Source organism: Mustela putorius, unplaced genomic scaffold, assembly GCF_011764305.1.
Source record: "Mustela putorius furo isolate JIRA1106 unplaced genomic scaffold, ASM1176430v1.1 tig00003854_pilon_pilon_pilon, whole genome shotgun sequence".
Lineage (NCBI taxonomy): Eukaryota > Metazoa > Chordata > Mammalia > Carnivora > Mustelidae > Mustela > Mustela putorius.
In genome coordinates, this window is record NW_025422006.1 from 10,431,628 (window position 1) to 10,452,347 (window position 20,720).

Genomic DNA, 20,720 nt, shown 5'->3' on the forward strand with positions numbered 1-20,720 from the left:
CACTTCATGAGGTGTTGCAAGAATCAAATACAATAAAGTGTGTCTATCATATAAAATGCAGCAAAAATGTGAGCTGTCACGAATAATTTCGTAGTTAATGATTTCCAAGCCAACTTTTTTTATGAGTCCTGGACTGTGAGCTGAAAACAAGGCAGAGCTAGTTACTCACATGAATTCTTGTAACTCTCCCAAGTTTTCACTGTTCTACCTCCATCTCAGCGAGCAAGTGAAGAAAGTGAAACCTAGAACGGTTATTCTACCCAAAGTAGCTCAATTATTTCACATCAGAGGCAGGAACTGGCTCTTTGAAGCAAGTCTGGGCAGTGCTAGAGTTACGTCTCTTGTGCAAAATCTCCATAGTATTTCTTCGAAGGATCATGGTGCCTGCCTGGGTTCAGAGGGACATGTTTCTGGGTCGCCTGGGTTGCTCAGTCAGTTAAGCGTCTGCCTTCAGCTCAGGTCAGGATTCCTGGGTTCACTGGTTGAGCCCCACATCGGGTTCCCTGCTCAGCAGGGTGTCTGATTCTCTACCCCCCGCCCTGCCGCAGCTTGTGCACACATTCCCTCTCAAGTAAATGAGTAAAATCTTAAAAAGAAGAAGAGCAAGAACAAGTAAAAGGGCAAGGACAAGAATAAGAAGAACAAGGACAAGGGCAAGGGCATGTTTCTGATCTGCTTGGCTCACTCTTCTCCACCTGAAGCCCAGGCATTGCTGAGCAGCTCTGGTTCCCTCTTAGGCTCTATTCCTTCGACCCTGGCTGCCACACAGTGGGAACCCAGACGTAGAGCACTGGGAAGGGCAGATGCCCGAAACCAGAATTGTGCCAAAGGCAACATGTATGACTTACCTAGAAGACACGTTTTTCTGGACGTGTAATCAGAACTTGCAGAAGCCCACGGTCTCAGAATACAGACTCGTTCTGTAAGTTTTATTTGGACTTCTAATCAGTGTCAAGCCCAGTGCTGGAACTAGGGACGTGGAATAAAAGCAAATAAAATAAAAGTACATCCCGGTTCAGGTTGTACTTCGCTCTCTGATGTGTGAGGCAAGCAAGGAAACAGAGGGTGACCGCTAGGTGAGATCAGCCAAGCACGCTGGGGGATACAGAGGGGAGCCCACTGGCTGGAAAAGCGGTAGACACGTGGGCGGTAGGGAAGCTTTTGGGTTAAGGAGCCCATTGACTTGTATCATGAAGAAGCATCAGCAGAGTCAACATTATGGTGAAATAGTTCTTTCTCCCCCTTCAGCATCTGTACCTACAATCTCCCTGTGCTTTCATTCTGTATTTCTACAAATCTTACCTTGATTTTTCCCTTAGCTATCACTTGACTCTAAAAAAATTCTTTAAATATTTCAAAAAAAATAATCTAAATATTTCCTCTTCCACCCTTTTCCTTAAAACTTGATTTGATTCAAAGCTGGTAGTTCTTTGTTGTTGGAAGGGATGAGCCCTAATAAAATTCTTTAATCTTTGAAAAGCAGCTGGGAGTAGTTTAAGAGTCTTGAAAAGTTACAGAAGTCTATAATCAGTCCCCTTGGCTGAAGAAGACCTTGGACGCTGGAGTTATGGACCCCGTTGTTTGAACATCACCGAGATGGGGACCCTTTCATTGAATGACAGAGATGACCGCTTCCTCGAGTGCTCCTTTGTGACAGTGAGTGTGAAGGAGATGTGGACGGGCTTCTCTACCAGCTGCGTCTTAGGAGGTTACTGGCCACAAAGACCCCCAGCTTATGGGTCTTTCTGCCAGCAGACGTCAATAGGAGTATAACAGAGAGGTCTCAGAGGTCTGGACTTCAACATGAAAAAGAGGAAGAAAAATAAAATATATGTTTGAAGTCTGAAAAATCTCAATGATTTTTCATGGAACATTATTGCAAAGGAAAAGAGTAAATGTTGCTAATAATATTGTGTCGTTTGTGATTGCTTGACTGGGCTTGGTGCCCCGTTCTAGTTTTACTGGTTAAGAATGGGGGGGATTACGTGGTGAGACTGCCTGGCTTCCTATTTTGACGCTGCTGCTTCCTAGCCATGTGAGTTAAATTTTCTGCTTCTTCCCCTACAAGTTGGAGAAAGTGGTTCCGGTCTAATGTCCTTGTTGAGAAGAGGCCATGAGATGGTTCATCGTGTGCACCTACAGTAGGGCCTGGAGTGAACTCAGTGCTCCGCAGTGGGGCAGAGGGTGCTGTTGGGCTGCATGGTGTGGTGTGGGGCTGGGGGATGTTGGCGGTAGTGCCTGGTGTTCTGGGGAGGCCGCCCTTCCACTCTGCCCGCGGGTTGGCAGCACTACTGAGTGCCGCGGGGCCTTAGCCTGATGCAGCAGCCAGAGGGTTGGAGAAAGAATGAGGTTGGGGCCAACCGAACTTTCTCTGGTTGGGGGAGAAGCTGAAGGAAACCAGTCTGTTTGGCAGGGTGAGGACCCGCGTACCCGGTGAGGACCTCGGGCTTTCTGGGACATACTCAGAAGATGGATGAAAAAGACACATGGTATTCAAAAATCTGCCGACCTGTTTGAATTTGTCTAAGACTGTGAGGCGCCCCTTCTCCCACGGTGCCCTGCACTGTGTCCTTCAAGCCTTTGTTGAGTGTCAGCGGTGGATGCTGAAGGTATTGTTTCTTCTTACATCTAACAGAACTCCAGAAAAGATTCAGTTATGCTTCCAGAACTATCTGGCAACAGATCTTCCTCCTACTTCCCCACCCTTTCATTAGTATCCCGTTCTCACACTTGGCTGGAGGATGATAAGACATGTCAACCCTATTCTTTTTTTTTTTTTTTTTTTGGCAGAGAGAGTGAGAGACACAAGCAGGGGGAGCAGCAGAAGGAGAGGGAGAAGCAGGCTCCTCACCAAGCAGGAATCCCGACGCGGGGCTGGATCCCAGGACTCTGGGATCATGACTTGAGCCGAAGGCAGACGCTTAATGACTGAGCCACCCAGGTGCCCTCTATTCAAAATTATTAAAGAAAAAAATAGTGAACGTCTCTCTAAAGATAACTATCTTAGGATCTGTCAAGACACTTCCCATTACCAGTGGTAAAATGCGGCCATATACTCAGCAGGTATTATAACTTACTAGACCCAATAACTGGGATGAATCTCCACGGAATTATGCTGAGGGAAAAAAAAAATCCCCAAAGATTACATACTGTATGATTCATGAAACGACAAAACTAACGAAATGGAGGACAGTTGGTCAGGGGTTAAGGCTGGAGTGAAGTTGGCAGAGACACCAGTGTGACAATAGAAGCAACATGAGGAATCCATGTGTGACGGAAAGTTTCTGTATCTTGTCTACAGTGACATCAGCGCTCTGGTTCTGGTACTGTACTACAGTTTTACACACTGTTACCATTGGGGGAGGTTGGATAAAGAGCACACCAGATTTCTTACAACTACATATAAACTTACAATTATTAAATAAGAGTTTAGCTGAAAAAAAATCAAACCAGTGAATTTGCTGTTCATTTTAAGATTTTTCTTTTCTTTTCTTTTTTTTTTTTTTAAGATTTTATTTATTTATCTGACACAGAGAGAGCACACCAACAGGGAGTAGCAGAGGGAGAGAGAAAGGCAGGTTTCCCACCGAGCAGGGAGCCCTGTGCGGGGCTCAATCCCAGGACCCCAGGATCATGACCTGAGCTGATGCTTAACTGACTGAGCCACCCAGGCACCCCAGGATTTTTCTTTCTTTTTTTTTTTTTTTTTTAATATTTTATTTATTTATTTGACAGGCAGAGATCACAAGTAGTCATGGAGGCAGGCAGAGAGAGAGAGGGGGAGGCAGGCTCCCTGCTGAGCAGAGAGCCCGATGTGGGGCTCGATCCCAGGACCCTGAGATCATGACCTGAGCCGAAGGCAGCGGCTTAACCCACTGAGCCACCCAGGCGCCCCAGGGATTTTTCTTTGTTAAATGTTTATGGCTTACCTTGGAATTCCATCCATCTTATAAAACGATCTTGTAAAAATCATGGAAATAAAACAGCAAATGAATCTTCATACATTTGCTGTTTTATTTCCATGATTTTCTCCTCCACTAGATTTAAGCATTGTGAGAGCAGGATCTTTCCTTTTTATATGAAGCAAATACCCTAAGGCATCTAGAATTGTGTTAGCACAGAATAAGAACTTAATGCTCATCATTTCTTTCGTAATCCACTGTATTTCATAGACTTCCGGTAACCGTTAAGTAAACACATATAATGGGTTTTAATTTTTGTAACTGTATCAAGACAGCCTGCTTTGCAAGGGATTGAAGCTGATTTGCATTACTTAAAGACTTAGTAAAAAAAGCTATCACTGGAAGTTTTTCCTTTTTTAGACAAAAGGAATAAATTCCAATAAATATCTGCAAACAAAATACAACAATGGGTGTTACATAACTTCTTTTACATAAATGAATAAAATATAATAAATACATAAATATTAAAATAATTAAATATAAAAAATTAATTACAATAATTAAATATAAAAATAAAATAAAACACAGCACTGGCTGTTACATTTCTACTCAAGTATCGATTTAAACAACTACAGTGCTGCAGTGGGACAGAACTAGGAGTTAAAGTACAGAGGGTCTTAACCAAACCCTGCCACTGGTAATTTCGTGATATTTCAAGCATCACCCGATTTCTCCATGCCTCCGTGAAATGAAGTTATTGGGCTAGAAAAACACTACATTCTTTTCTAGCTCTGACATTTTGTGGTTGCATGAATGCGAGATGACTGAACATTGAACACAAAGGCTAAGCCATGTGCTTTTAAGTCCCCTAATCCTCGCTGAATTCATGTGGGTTGAACCTCCGAATCAATCACCGGGCGACCACTGTCCCTGTGGGCTCCCGTGCTGCCTTCGACACCAGCCTCTTCAGTTTGTTGTTCTCTTAGTCACGCTGTCCCAGACTATTAGCTTAAGGATTAATCATGAGGACTAGCAACTCAGGGGTGAAAGGCAGTTGAGTTCATTTCTTTAGAACTAACCCCACTTCGGTATTAAATGCATTTAAATTTGTAGCCTCAAATCTAAGCCAAGTTTTTTACTCACATTTTCTTCCACCCTGGTCTTTCTTTGATAATGAATTTTCACCTGTGTCTGAAGGAAAGATTAAAAAAAAAAAAGGATGGGAGAGATGGGTATATCATAATTAAAGGGCCCTAACTGAGGGTAGCCTAACAGTTAGGACCAAGGAAGACAGACCATTTAGAAGATACAAAGTCAAGGTCAAGAGAAAGCTATTTAGTGTCTAAAGAAACTCTGTTATCTTCATTGTTATTGTTAATTCATCAGTAGATGAGTTATGTGTATTGAGAAGTTGTTACATACTAGGAACCTTACCTTTTTGTGCATTTTACAAACATTACTTCACTTAATAGAATAACCCAGTTAGATAAGTCCAGTATTAATTCCTTCTTACAGATAAAAACAAACAAACTAGAATTTCAAAAGGTTGGTTATTTTGTCCCAAATTCCAAGGCCACCATGATTGCTATGGTGGTTGCTTTTGATTGCTAAGTGAGAAATGATTGCTAAATGAGAAAGGTTTAGTAATTGATCTAAGATAATACCCCTCGTGAGTGGTAGAACCAGAGTTCAGCATCTCTTTTACTCCAAACGTCAAGATCTTCCTGCTACAATTGTACTTTGAAAGTAAAGTCATTTAAAATGTTTCCAAGTGACTGAGGGATTTGTAACCAGTTACAATTAAGGTGCCTCGCTAGACATCATTAGAATGTTGGCAACCTGTTATTATGAGAAAATATTCAAATAAACATGAAAAAGGGAAGTATTGCAACAATGCATACAAAAAATAGATACTAATGTCCTCAAGGGAACATAGAGGACATTAAAAATTCAAAATTGTCCAAGGGAGAACCCATGTGTATAAAATCTTTGACAATTTATGAGGAAAGATGGTAATTAATAGTCCATCTTGAAATGAGGTATTTATGCTTTAAATCTACTTAATCCCCTTTTCTGACTCTTACTAATTTAGTGAGTTTTATGCATCCCTTAGGTTTCTCTCCAGACCAAGACATATTGATCAACCTGGCTGAATATTAGGTATGTTTATGAGTTATGCTGCTGTTATTAAGGAATAGTAAAACAAAAGAAAATCATGAATACCAAATGTAATTCATGATCCTTGATTAAGTTTTGGATCACAGGGGAAAAATGCCATCAAGGACAATAGTGAGACAATTTGAGAAAATAGTGCGTGGATTGTGTTTTGGATACTAGTATTTTGTCAATGTTAATTTTCCTGAATTAGGTAATTACTCTGTGGTTTTGATAAATTACATTGAAGAAAAACAAAACAAAACAAAACAAAAAGATATTGAAGTATTTTGGGGCAAAGGAACATGATGTCCAAGAGCTATTCTCAAAAGGGAATCTATAAAAAGAACGGGATGATAAAGTGAATGAGGGAAAATATTAGAAATTAGTTAATAAAAGATATATGGGAGTTCTTTGCACTGCTGTAGCAAGTCCTCCAAAAGCTTGAAGTTATTTTAAAATAAAAAGTTAAAAAAAAAAAAAGATGGAATTGGGAAGAAGACGAACCATAAGAGACTCTTAATCTCATGAAGCAAACTGAGGGTTGCTGGGGATTGTGGGGAGGAACAGGGTGGCTGGGTTTGGGGCATTGGTATGTGCTATGGTGAGTGCCGGGAAGGGTGTAAACCTATGATTCACAGTTCTGTACCCCTGGGGCAAATAATACAGTATATGTTCATTTAAAAAATGGGAGAAAATGAAAAAAAAAATTTCTGCTTTCATATTTGGTACATTCTTCTAGGCTTGGCAAATCTTTAAGTAAGTTACTTGAGAAAAAGTAAACAAACCAAAATCTTAAAATCTTGTGAAATCCACTGAAGGTACACCATGTCAGCCTCCTAGAACATTTCTATAAAACTCAGAGATGTTTATTTCTTAAATGAAATGAAATTCTGCTTGTGAAATTAGTGAGTACATCATACTAAATCAAACGTGTGATAAGCATTGCTATACTTTTGCCAGAGATATTTCATTTGGCAAGAAAGTTGACTTTCTAGGGGTTCTGGAATGAGCCAAAGTGTTTATGGATGTCACTGTTTTTCCCTGGGATAATTCCACCATTCAGAATCCAAGGGCCAGCTTAGAGACAGGACAGAGGGCATTCCGAAGCCCCCAGCAAGAAGTCTGTGGCCATTACTACCCTTGTGCAGAATTTCAGAGTGATAATTGGGCCATTTTGCTTTCATTTGTGTCCTGACGCAGGATCGTATCTTCCAGAATATCACAGTCCCAGCACGCTCCAAAAGTAAGTCTCTGTGCCCTTGTGGCAGTCACTGAATTTTGGCTTCTGGAGAATTCAGCCATCATCTCCAGTTCTCTTCCCAGTGTACTCTTTTACCATCAAAATGGAAAGGCTCAAATGCATCTGCAGAGTATATATAAACGAGAGTTCCAAGATAAATTAGCAGATGAAGTTCTAATCGGGAACTTGTGCTTCATGTGAAAACAACCTGGTGGTATATGTGTACTTCTAAAGGTCCAAGTGAAATGAGACAAAAATAAAAATCATGCATTACCCAGGCAAAGGGGAGGTTCCTCCCTCCCTCCAAGTATGTAAAGAAATGGTCAAAATCCTCTACGTTGAGTTAGCTCTATTTTGAATTGGCCACAAAAAATTTTAAGAAAAATATTTTCCTCCAATTTCTCCTTGGCTATTACAATATAATGCAGAAAGAATCATGCATTCTAAAAAAAAAAAAAAAAAAAAAAAGGGGGTAGGGGGGAAAAGAGGTTTGAAAATCTGTGTTGTCTGATCTCTGACATTGCCTCTGCCTGAACAGTTAGTTCTAACTTGGTTTGGTATTCCCCGAGCAGAAAATACTTTCTATCATGTGGATAATGAGGACAGTGATATCACATTAATAATGATTGCAGAACCGAATTATTCATGATAAAATTCCTTATTATATTTTCTGTAGCACATGGGCTAATAAAATACCCTCTAACTTTTCAAGGTTGGAAGAATTACTGCCAGCATAGCTTTATACATTGGAGGAAAAGAAAGAAAAATAATGTCTAGAGGCTCAGGACAAGCCAATATGAAACAGGTATTTTGTTTAATCCTGTAATCTCTTATTTATACAATGAAGATTTAATTTTCAAATATTTAAAGTTGCTTCTGGCTTTTGTCTTTCACCTCTTTGTTTTACATTGTAGAATGTTCTGGTGGGTTGCCATTACAATATTAACTTGTCTACCTATTAATTTATTTATGCATGGTTTTAAACACATCTGTTAAAAAAATGTAGACACTGTCTGGCTTTGGGAAAACACAGCCCTCCTCTGTATTTGGGTACTTTTTCTTTGCAATGTCCAAAGATTTTTCAGTTCTTCCCAGGCCTTTGATTCCTCCAGTTTTCAAAGTGATAATTGTGTCCCACATCTTACAAGACAGTCTGGATTGCCAATCTTCTAGGCCCACACAGTTCTGAAAAACTTTTGCAGTTGGAGTTGAAATTATTTTGGGTCTAAGAAGCCAAAGAATTCCATTTGTTCACACATTGTGGAGCTGGACTGTGACAGCTGTTACGTTTCCTAACAATAGTGTTACTGAGGGATCTGCTACAGTAAAATGATAAGCAATTATGTTTATAAAATCTGAATCTGGAAAAAAATGTTATCCTAAACATTATTAAGCTTAAATTTTGGGTTGCTGGATTAAGAACATTTTGGAATATGTATACACAGAAAATATTCACTTATTTTTACTTTCTCTGTGGGAGCCCAGACAGAAAGTTCTTTGTATCAGGGCATAAATATGTAACTTCTTCAGTGTCCACAGAGGACAATTGTGCCAGTCGCTGCTCCTTGATCCCCAGCGCTCTCGTCAGAACACTCAGTGCTAATTTGATGCTCAGAACAGCACCCTCCAATGTGCGTCCCTTAGTGTTAAAAGGTGTTAAGTGAGGGTAGGAGAAATGGAAAGTGTTTGGTTAAATAAATCTAGAAGAAAATCCATATGAAACAAAACTGAATGAGTTGTAGGACTTCTCAGATTCTAGAATACACTGCCGTGCAATCTGAAACTCCAAGAGAGGAAAATATGATAGAGAATTTTTCCAGTTTTTTTTTTCCCCCCAGAGGAACATGTCCTGAGAGAATGTTACAGAAACTTTTCCTTCTTCATTCACTGCAAATCTGCTCATTTTTAAGTCTCAGATCTAGTGAAATTTCCTTCATGAGGCTCTTTTCAGTTCCCTCAGTGAAAGGTCATCCCTTCCCCTTTGGTACGTTATTACCAAGCTCTTCAGAGTCCTTGAATTCTCATTCCCTTTCAATGCCCCATCATTTTTTTTTTTTTTTTTTTTTTTGTATAGTGTCTTTGTTTTCCACTAAAGCAAAGCATCTTGAGGTAATGGAACATCCATTATTCACTTGTTTGTGTGGCTGTGTGTGTTTAATAACACCTAATGTAGCACCCAGAACCTTCTAGAAACTCAGTAAATGTTTGCTTAAAGACTGAAGCCACCCACCTACCTCAGATGTTTGCTGTTGATTTCAAGAATTCCTCTGGAAAGGAAAATACGTTTCTTTACCTATTAGAGAATGAGTGGATTTGACTTTTATTCTTTTTTTTTTTTTAAGATTTTATTTATTTATTTGACAGAGATCACAAGTAGGCAGATAGGCAGGCAGAGAGAGGAGGAAGCAGGCTCCCTGCCGAGCAGAGAGCCCGATGCGGGACTCCCGAAGGCAGAGGCTTAACCCACTGAGCCACCTAGGCGCCCAGACTTTTATTCTTAAATTCATCTTGATGTCCAATTTAACACTGATTTCCAGTGATAGGAAGAGTAAATAACCATACACAAAACTTCTACTTAAAAAATTCAAACCAGGGTGGCCTGGGTGGCTCAGTCAGTTGAGTGTTTGACTCTTGATTTCAGCTCAGGTCATGATCTCACTAAGGGTCATGGGATCGAATCCCCCCGCACCCACCTCCCCCCGCACCCACCACCTCCCGCACCGCCCCCCCAGGTCCAGCTCCGTACTCAGTACAGAGTCTGCCTCTCCCTCTGCTCCTCCCAAGTCATGCTCTTTCTCTCTCTCATATAAATAAATAGTCTTTAAAAAAATTCAGACTTAACAAAAATCATGCAAGGTTGTTTTTATTAAGCTTTATGTTTAGGTTACAGCGAAGGACTTCAGGCATTACTTCCTTTGACAAGCAGACACGACATTCTAGGCGACATCTCAACAAACTCCAGTGACTTCACAACTACTGGGAACAGAACAGATCTATTCTGCAGTTCAAAGGTGTGTTAAGGACTTTATGGGGTCATTAGAGAAAGAAGCTACATGACAACTGGTCCTCTTCTAGAACATGATTATCCTGGACAAGTAGCTACAAAGAGAAGTGCATGGCCATTACAGAGTTTGGAGAGCTCTTACATCAGATCCGTCCTTTTTTTTACAGATAGGACTTGGGGGCGGGGAGGGGGTCACATATCAGAAGAGAAAAGATTCTTTCAGAATAAGCTACATGTCAAGTTTTCTATGTGTAGTTTTAATACTAATATGATTAGCTGATGTTTAAGAAAAATCAAGAACAGAACAGTTTTGTATTTAAAACCCACTACAATGTATTAGTGACTGTAGGAGATGCTTAGTCATTGAGGATGTTTTGCTCCGTTCTTGTCCTTTCTTTATGAGTTCTTCTGAGAAATTTTCATTGTGACCGTCTTGACTTCTGTGTATTCGTGGAAACCATATTCTCCCCTGGAGAGAGGGGGAGAAACCCACAGAAGTTAACACAGTAGTGCAAATGGACCATGGTCCATGGTTTAGTACAGATTTGTTCTTGCCTATCTGGCTAGGGACAATGGAAAATATTTTCTGAGTACGGAAGCATTTCAAATAGTAGCCAGCCAACCAGAAGATATCTGGTCTTACATAAATCCCCTTGTGGGGAACCCTTTAAAGCTCTTTTTATTATTTTGCATTTTAAATGACTATGTGCGTTCTGTTGATTTTCACATAAATTGTCTAGTTTTGACATTGTTCTGCTTGACTATAAACAAGCTCACCACAAAAAAAAAAAAACAAAAAACCCAGATAATGCAGTCCAACAAGAATTGTAACATTTCTAGTTTAGGTTCGAATAAGTAAGAGAGATATAGTACAAGAGGAGAAGTCGTAATATATAATCGCTTGAATGGTGCAGTAAAACTATAAATTCAAGTGGAGCTTAGCTCAACAGTTTTATTGTGTGTGATTGGCCCAGAAGTGATGACGGGGCATTTTCATGCTAACGTGCCCTGATAGAGTTTGAAACATATTTTCTAGCTGTATGTAGTTTTAGTAGTATCTCTTGGTTTGGGGGAAAACAAAACAAAACAAAAATACCGACCTTTATTGTTAGAGTTTGTTTCTTTTTTGTTTCGAGAGAGAGAAGAGAGAGTTCATTGGCCCAAATTCAGACCTTTGGGCTTTTTGTGGTTTCAGGGTTTTTCTATTCATTCAGCCCCTGCCATGTGCTTATCTAACTCTTAAACCCAACCCAAATGATCAAGAACTAACCTGAGTCAACCAGTTAGCATCCTGGTACCCGTTATTGGGTTTACTGAGAGCTCCTACCAGTTTTGGAAACCGTAATTTACTCTCTTTTGAAGAAATGACTAAAAGCCTTGGGTTCGTTATTCTCTATATTGTTTTGGTGAGAGGACTCGCATGTACGTAGCGGCACTCTCAAAATCATAACTCGGGCACATGCAGGCTGACAGGAAAATGATCTCGATCTCTTCCCTCCCCTCCCTTCTGGTGATGGAGACAGGTATGTAGAAGACAACTTCTTCTCGTGGTAACCTAATCCTCTTAACGCTGATTATTTTATTGGGCAATTAAGCTTCTGAAAATACCTTCTGAAAGCTTCAATGAACATGTTCTTCAAAGTAATTAAAGGACTTAGCCTCAGTTGTCTGAAACCCATTAAAGGATAATATTTTAGTAAGTATTTTATCTCACAAAGTTAGATAAATTAACGCATGATTTTTGCCAATGGGCTTTCCATTGTATTTCGGGTGACATGGACACTTGAAACTCTCAGGAGAGTACTACGTGTGATTATTGTCCTACTCCGGCTGAACTAAGTCCTGCTCCTAAGTATCCCGACGCATAGACATTCCTATGTCTGCAATACAACACAAACACATTTGTTTGCATTTCTCTCTGTCTTGTGGCTCTGTGGGCTACTGGTTCTGTGCTTCTAAAATCCTCAAGGTACCAGTCACCAGGGCCTTGTTCGAATGCTGATTCTGTTTCAGTAGGTCTGGAGAGAGGCCCGAGATTTCTCTTTCCAGCAAACCTCTGTGGGACCCTCTTGCATCTCCCCCGGGTCCACACTGTAGTGATAAGATCCCGGTAAGCAAGTTACAACTTTCTCTCTCTGTCCCCAGAACATAGCCTGGTGCCGCTTCAGTGGGCACGGGGATAATGTTCGCTACACTGACTTGGAGCATAGAACCGAACAAACAGATTCATGTGCTTTCTCTGGAAGTCCGGTAGTTTATAGCCCTTTCATGCCCCTTTCCTGCAAGGGACAGGAGGAAAGAAATCTCTTGTGAGGTGCTAAGAACTGATTAAGTTTGCGACCGTATACTAGTAAAGTCTCCAGTGACTTCGTTCACTCAAGTAAAAATGAGCACAGTTACACAAAGGAAGGAGTTTCTACCATTTGACTCAGTTCAGTGCCAGCACCATGAACGGAGACCAATCCCAAGTTCAGGGACTTAGTATTACCACCATGCTGAAGTCTGTGCACCGTTCGTCTTGGCTCTTTGAGGACTCTGTTCCCAACTGATCAATTCACCCTTCTGTCTTTAAGGATAAATTGTAATTGAACTCTTGGGAGTCATGTAAGTTTGCTGCTTCAGTAATTCTCTTTAAACATCTTGCAGTAAATGACTTGTTAATTAAGTTGGCCAAATTTGGGTTCAGGTAGACATTAACAGCATCCTCAGCCAGAATTTTTGCAATAAAAAAAATGACAGTATAACGCTTCTTTGTATTTACATAGATGTAGAAGGAAATTATATGCACGTAACAGAATTTTAAGAAATTATTTATGTTTGATCTTTATTTTTCCATTTCCCTCTCTTACTTGATTTCCTTATGCCTCAACCTTAAAGTTGGACCAAACTGTATTCAACAAAATTGATATATTTGGTCTGCTTTCGTCATTTTGTCCCTTATGATTGTTTTGTCTTCAGCGTTCTTAGGGAAACGTGTTAGGTAGCTGGGCCAAGAACGAGTTAACTCTCCTTTAGAATACAGCTTGTATAGCTTGTATTTGTACAGAATACAAAGTAAAGCTTTTTGTACAGTAATTAGTTCTGTTAAGGGGCTCTGTAATAATGGATGTTACAAAGAAAAGGAACGAGGGAAGGAACCATTTGCCGAGGCCCCACCTGGTGACAGAATGCTGTGGGGTGGACACACAGTGTGTCGCTGGCCTCTCAAACAGCCATCTTAAGAGGCTTGTTAGCATTTCCATCTTAAATAGGAGGGAACAGAGGCTCAAAAGTGGTACAACTTGAAACAGACTGTATGGCTAGCAAGAGGTGCAGCTGGGATTCTCGTGCAGGTCGGCTAGGATCCCATAACGCTTCCTCTACGACGCCATGTTCTTTTTACGAGATGAGCTTGTAAAAAGCTCATTCTCTCCCCACCAACATTCTAAAGATACCCATGGTTTTTCACTGCTTCCTCAACAAAAGGCAAGCCAATTTTCTTGAATGCAAGACTTCTTAATCTGTATCCTATTTAACTCTAAAATCATACTCTCCAACCCCATAAATCCCCACCAGCCATCAAAATTCACTAACTCCCCACCCCCTAGCCCCACGCAGTGCGCCACATGTAACCTCAGGAACGCTCCCTTCTCTGCTTCCTGACATCTGACATTTGTTTCATGGCCTAGATCAAGTCCTGTGTTTTCTGTGCGGTCTTTTCTGATTCTGTCAGCTGCCAGTAAGTTCTTATTCACTGAGTTCCCACAAGGGTTAAAACTATGGAATCTTCAGTATGGAAAGGAGCTCACTGAGTCTCTGCAGTGTGTTCCCCCCGTCCTGTTCCCACCACGACTACTGATCATATTGGACAGACAAAATCGTGAGAGGTAAAGCAATGCCATGAATGTTACACTCCGGTGGTGCCCAGATTTTCTGTCCCTCAGTGCTGTGCTCTGCATTTAATCTGCTTTTCTACCTCCACGACTTATGAACTCCTTGTCTACGACTGTTCACTTCACAGTGTGAGGAGAGGAGATTCTGTTGCACAACTTATCCTTTTAGAAATTCTTGCTGCCACCACAGTTACATGGAGGATGGGTTGGGGTATCGCATATCTCTAACTCCTGGGCCCTGATATACAGAGCAAATGCTTAGTGAACATATTGAGGAGGAGGATGAACCATTTTATGATTCTTCCTTTCTACTGGCTCCCTGAAGATGATTGCTTCATTGTAATTTTGCTGATTTATTTAAACGACAAAGTAGATGCCTATTTAATGCATTTGTGACCTTTAGAAACTGAGGCTCATTCTTACTTGCTATTTACAGAATGGGCAGCTTTCCTACGCTTGATTCCATGAGGTCTGTATAGGATGTGTCTTTATTCTTTATGACTTTTAAAACATATTGATAAATACAAGAAAATTTTGAGATGAAATGGTTAAAACCGTTTGAACAACATTAACCAAATATATTGCTACCACTTTCTGTGTATACATATGTATATGTATGTTTTTAAAGAGTCTATATACCCAGGTTTCAAAAGCAACTTGAAGCCTTGTAAATGAATTTATATATATGTTCTCAATCTAGTCATGACTATAAAACATCTTTTCCGTCGTTAAATTTCCTTTTCAGTTTATATTTTAGTGCAAAAAGAACTAATTTGGGTAATTTAAAATTTTAGATTCCATATCAAAATATTCCCACAAATGAGAAACTTCTTACACTGAGCTTTTTGAGATAAAGACACTAATTTACTTTTTAAAGAGGTATATTCAAATGACTAGAGTGTCATTATATTTTCATATTTCTTAGTCATCAATGTGTAGTTTTGCTTCCTTTTTGGAAATATTTCCCAGATAGATTCCATTCTTATACATAGCAAGAAACTCTAAAAGTAGGCAACATTTCAGTAACCAATGTAAAGTGCTTAGTGTGGTCCCTCATGAATAGTAGGAGTGTAATATGTTACAGTTCCCTTCTACCAACACTTTCTTGCACTTATGGGCTAAATCCAGCATTTAAAAGCTATTTGACAGTACGAATCTCTAGGAAAGAACAGAGGTAGGTTTTAATTCAAGTAGCAAGTACGGATCGATTTGCTGGAATGACAGTCATTTTGATCAAGGGAAGCATTTATCTGAATAGAAAGTTATTCTTACAGTTCTCTTCCGTTTCCGGACATCTTGAATCCACCGAAGGGGCACTGGGCAGATACCACGCTATAGCAATTCACCCTGGGAAAAGAAGAAGTATACTGTAGATCCTAACTGACAAAATAACTCCTGAATCTGGAATGTTAGCAACCTTAACAACCCTGCTGATTTCAATACAGCATACTCATTGTTATTTTTTTTAAAGCAGTAGTATAAATTAGAATGCAGTAACGTGTATGTACTGCCTAGAAAGAAAGAGAATGGTGCAGCTGTGTGTGTGGACAGTCCTTCTGGTGTAGTGGATTATGTCCCTGAGAAACTGTAGTTTGATTTATTAGACGACAGAACAGCCCATAAGCCATAGGAGAAAGGACATGGTTTGCCAGAGAACTGGTGTGTGTGGGGTGGGTGTTTTTCACTGTCTATATTCATAAGCTTTATAAATCCCTTGAGGATTGTGTACGTAAAAGGCTAGAATCAGTTATCTTTCGCAATTGTAATATTTATCACATGACTCAGTTCACTTTTTCCATGAATTCTTTTAATAAATTACTTTAATGGGCCTTAGTAGGAGTTGGATTTCACTATTGATTTGTTTATCCCTTGCCATGTTTTGTAAAATATTTAAAAGATAGTCTATGAACAAACATAATTATAAGAACATGAGTAATTAAAAGTGAAGGAAAATGATGATGAAAGTTCAAGACAAGAAAAAGAATACAGTTTCGCAGGGCATAAGCAATTTGTTTAACTTTCAATCTCCTGATGGCCAAGGTGAACAGCAAAATTTAATGACCTATATGATTCTCATTATACATAAGGAGAAAAAACACAATTTAAAGGAAAAACAAGGTTCTTTTAAAATATTTCCTCTCCGGGGTGCCTGGGTGGCTCAGTGGGTTAAAGCCTCTGAGCTTTAAATAACTCTGCCTTCGGCTCAGGTCATGATCCCAGGGTCCTGGGATCGAGCCCCGCATCGGGCTCTCTGCTCAGCAGGGAGCCTGCTTCCTCCTCTCTCTCTGCCTGCCTCTCTGTCTACCAAATAAAATAATAAATAAAAAAAAATCTTTTAAAAAATTTATAAAATAACATCCCTTGATGTTACCATAATAGGAGAACAACAATGTGACCCCTAGATACATTGTATGATGCACGGACGTCTGACTGTGAACGTGATCCGGAGACAATACTCAGACGTCCCCTCAGTTAAAGCATTTACTGTCCAAATTCCCAGAGCTCCACATATCCCACCGGACCACAGTTTCTTCCAAGTCTCTCCTTCTGTAGCAGGGCTCCTTAAATAAATGTATGCTTTCAAAACACAACTTAGTTCAGCTTTAATTGTTCCTCTGCAAAGCTAGGTCCCTATTCTGAAATGATGAGTAAAATCAACCCTGGGATTCAATGATTATCCTGAAACACCAAGTGGAAACTATGCCTGGGACCATGCCAGAACTAGAATTATGTTCTAGAATAAATATCAGTAAGAATATGCCTCTGTTTTAATAACAGAGGAATTCCTGACTGGGGATTTCCACACCACTGGGCAGAATGATGTCATATGCTCAGTCTACTCGAGCAGGCATATCACATTCCAAAGTTAAAAACCTGAAACTTGTCCTTGTTAAGAGGTGCAGAAAATGAGTTTGCTCTTTTGACCCTATACTGGAAATGAAACTATTTAAGTCATTGGAGAACTAACGAATACTCAGAAAAAACCGTTAATTTCAAAATAATCAGCTTTGCCAGTTGATTCTCCTTCCACAGCCTTTTCTCGTTATGAAGGAGGAAGGTTCCAAGCCCAAGACCCCTGGCTGTGCCCCCTTAGTACCCGGGGGATACTGAGGAAGGTGTCTGGCTTCTCGGAGCATATATTTTCTCCTCTGTACAATGGAAGTGGAAATATCTCACCAGGTTATTATTTTTTAAAAATAGAATGTCCTTCTGATAGTGGTTAGTGTGTAGTAAGTTTTTAGTAATTGGAGATAATATACATACATCTAATAGTAATGCTGAACCTTATTAATAATTTTATCATAGGAAAATTACACTTCAACCACTAACCCTCCTGGTTATTTAAGAATTTGCTTGATTTTAAGTCTCTGACAGAAAACATTACTACAGAAAGAATCATTTTAGCATTTTAGCATTTTCTGTGTTCTAGTTGCACAAAGAATCACATGGGAGCTTTGAGAAATACTCCTTACATAAAAGTCCCCATTCAGTCCCAGAGATTGGTACAACTGATGGATTTGAGGGTCACTGCCTCTGTCCAGTTTAATTTTTAAAACTCCCCAGATGACTCCAAGGCACAGCCAGGGTTGAGAATCACTACTTTTGAGTCAAGTAGGTCTGCATCTCAGCTTTGATCAATGACTTAACGTCACTAATTAACAAGTAGGGACCACATCAAACTAAAAAACTTCCCCATGGCCAAGGAAACCATTACCAGAATGAAAAGACAATCTATATTGAATGGGAGAAGGTATCTTCAAATCATGTCTAATGAGAGACTGACCTCCAGACTACATAAAGAACTCATACAACAAACAATCAAAAAACAGTCCAACAAACAAAATGGGGAGAAGAATCTACATAGACATTTTCCCAAAGAGGATATGCAAATAGCCAACAGGCACATGAAAAGATGCTCAACATCACTCATTATCAGGGAAATGCAAATTGAAACCACTTGAGAGATTACTTCACTCCTGTCAGAATGACTAGTTTCAAAAGGATAAGAAATCACCGTGTTGGGGAGGACACAGAGGAAAGGGAACTCTCTTGGGCAGTTGGTGGATGTGGAAATTGGTGCAGCCACTGTGGAAAATAGCATGGAAGTAACTCGAAAGATTAAAAATAGAATTGTCCTATGATCCAGCAATTCTACTGCTGAATATTTACCCAAAGGAAATAAAAACATTTCTTTAAAGACATATATGCACCCTATGTTAATTGCAACATTATTTGCAATAGCCAAGATATGGAAACAACCAAAGTGTCCATTAACAGATGAACGGATAAAGAAGATGTGAGAATGTGTACATTGGAATACTACTCGGCCATAAAAAAGAAGGAAATCCTTGCCATTGGTGACAACACGGATGGACCTTGAAGGTATTATACTAAATAAAAGAAGTCAGAGAAAAACAGATACTGTGACTTCACTTATGTGTGGAATCTAAAACACAAAACGTATAGAGGTACACACTTCCAGGTATAAAATAAGTAAGTCATGGGGACATAACGTACAGCATGGCAACTGTAGTACATAATTTTGTATTGCATATTGGATAGTTGCCAAGATAGTAAATCTTAAAATTTTCTCATCACAAAAAAAAAATTAGTTTTGGAGAAGAACTGATGATAATCAGACCTATTGTAGTGATCACTTTGCAGTGTATACAAATATCAAATTATTGTGTCATACCCCTGAAAATACTACAGTGTCAATACCTCAAAAAACGATAGGTAAATAAGGAAAGAACAAAGTTCAAAGTAACATGTTAATGTGACTAACATTGAAAAGATGATCTTATGCGCTTTGGACTTACCACACTGTCCCAGCCTGCAGAGCAGAGGAGACTGTGATGGCTTTATCAATATCTTTGGTAAAGATTCCTGCTGATAAGCCATAAAAAGTGTTATTTGCTCTCTTGATCACGTCATCTAAAGATTTGAACTTCATGATTTGCTGCACTGGTCCAAATATCTATACCATAAAAAATGAAAGAAATCAAAGTAATAGGTTAAAACTAAATGTTTTTCCATGGTATTGTAGTTTTATTCCCCTACAAGCTATCATAAATTAAATTAAAAAAAAAAAAAAAGAAAACCCTCTGTCTACTAGGTAGATTATTTATAATTCCTAAATGCAAACTAGCCTAGTTATATAGTTATATGTCATATCTCTGGATTACATCTTCTTAACATTAATTACCTTGTGCTCACCAAATATTTAATTGCAATATATTTGTCTAGGAAAATTAGGAAGTACAAGAGCTGAAAACAGGGCCAAGAGCATATAGAGCATGAGGAGTCATATGGGCGATGAGTGTGATTTTCAAGTATGTGGATGGTTCTTATGTGGACAAGGGCACAGTGAAGCTATGAGGCCAACAAGCAGAACATACCAGGAGGGATTCATGTGTTGCCAGAGGCAAAACTTTCTAATGCTTAGCATTGTCCAAACATGGAAAAGCCTAAGAAATAATGGATTACCTGGTGATGATGCTGTTTAAAGAGACACTGGCTGGCCACTGGCCAGGAGCAAACCAATGGACATAGTGAGTTTGGAGAAATGGGCTAAGAGAGCCTTCTAGTTTGAAGAGCCCATCTATATCTAACACTAACCAGCCACCTAAGCTCTACGGATCTCAGTCGCCTCATCTATAAATTTGACTTGTGGCCTAAATTATTCATAATCCTCCTCCTAACATTAACACCCTATCACTTTTTAACAGAACGGTCCCCACATGCTCCATGGGATTTGGTGCTGTTAGGTTAAGTGGGACTGGGTGGTAATGAGGTTAGTACGAGCAACGGTCGGTCACACAGAGCGGGGAGTGGTGGTCATGAGGAGCAGACGACACTCTCAAGCTGCCTTGAACTAGCCATGTGAGCTGCCTCCTTTCTGCTTTGGGCCTTGGGTTTTTATCTACTACTTAGGATGATAACAGAAACATCTATCACAGTTGGCTCAAAGGAGAGCTCAAGATACAAAAGGCATAAAGATATAAAAAGATTCAAAAAAGTTTGACATGTTATATTCACAGGGTGATAAAATACATATAATATGTAGAAACGGAAAACAACTACCATGCCATTATTTAAGAAAATTATTGGATCAGAATTTTCAATTCAAAATGTTGAATTTTATTTAGTTGCCAATGATTAAAACATAATGTAGAAATTATACACCAGATAAATATTCTGAGATTTTTTTTTTTTTTTTAGAAAAATAATACCAGTCTTGCGGTGCCTGAGTGCCTCAGTGGGTTAAAGCCTCCCTTCGGCTCAGGTCATGATCTCAGGGTCCTGGGATCGAGTCCCACATCGGGCTCTCTGCTCAGTGGGGAGCCTGCTTCCCCCTCTCTCTCTGCCTGCCTCTCTGCCTACTTGTGATCTCTGTCTGTCAAATAAATAAAATCTTGTGCTTGCTTCAGCAGCACATATACAAATAAATAAAATTAAAAAAAAAATAAGAAAAGAAAAATAATACCAGTCCAAATAGGTGAAAATAATAAAAGAGAGTATTTGTCTCTGGGAAGAAAAGACCA

General features: G+C 39.6%; 1 protein-coding gene across 1 annotated transcript in view; it reads right to left on the bottom strand.

Moving 5' to 3' along the window:
* Window positions 1–10,146: 10,146 nt before the first annotated feature.
* Window positions 10,147–20,720, bottom strand: part of ALDH1A1 (aldehyde dehydrogenase 1 family member A1) — a 52,582-nt gene continuing 42,008 nt past the window's right edge. The window contains exons 11-13 of the mRNA XM_004769202.3: window positions 18,996–19,153; window positions 15,448–15,522; window positions 10,147–10,772 (exon numbers count right to left, since the gene is read on the bottom strand). Coding sequence (XP_004769259.1) covers window positions 10,700–10,772; window positions 15,448–15,522; window positions 18,996–19,153 — 306 coding nt within the window. The 3' untranslated portion in view covers window positions 10,147–10,699. The remainder of the gene's footprint in view (window positions 10,773–15,447; window positions 15,523–18,995; window positions 19,154–20,720) is intronic.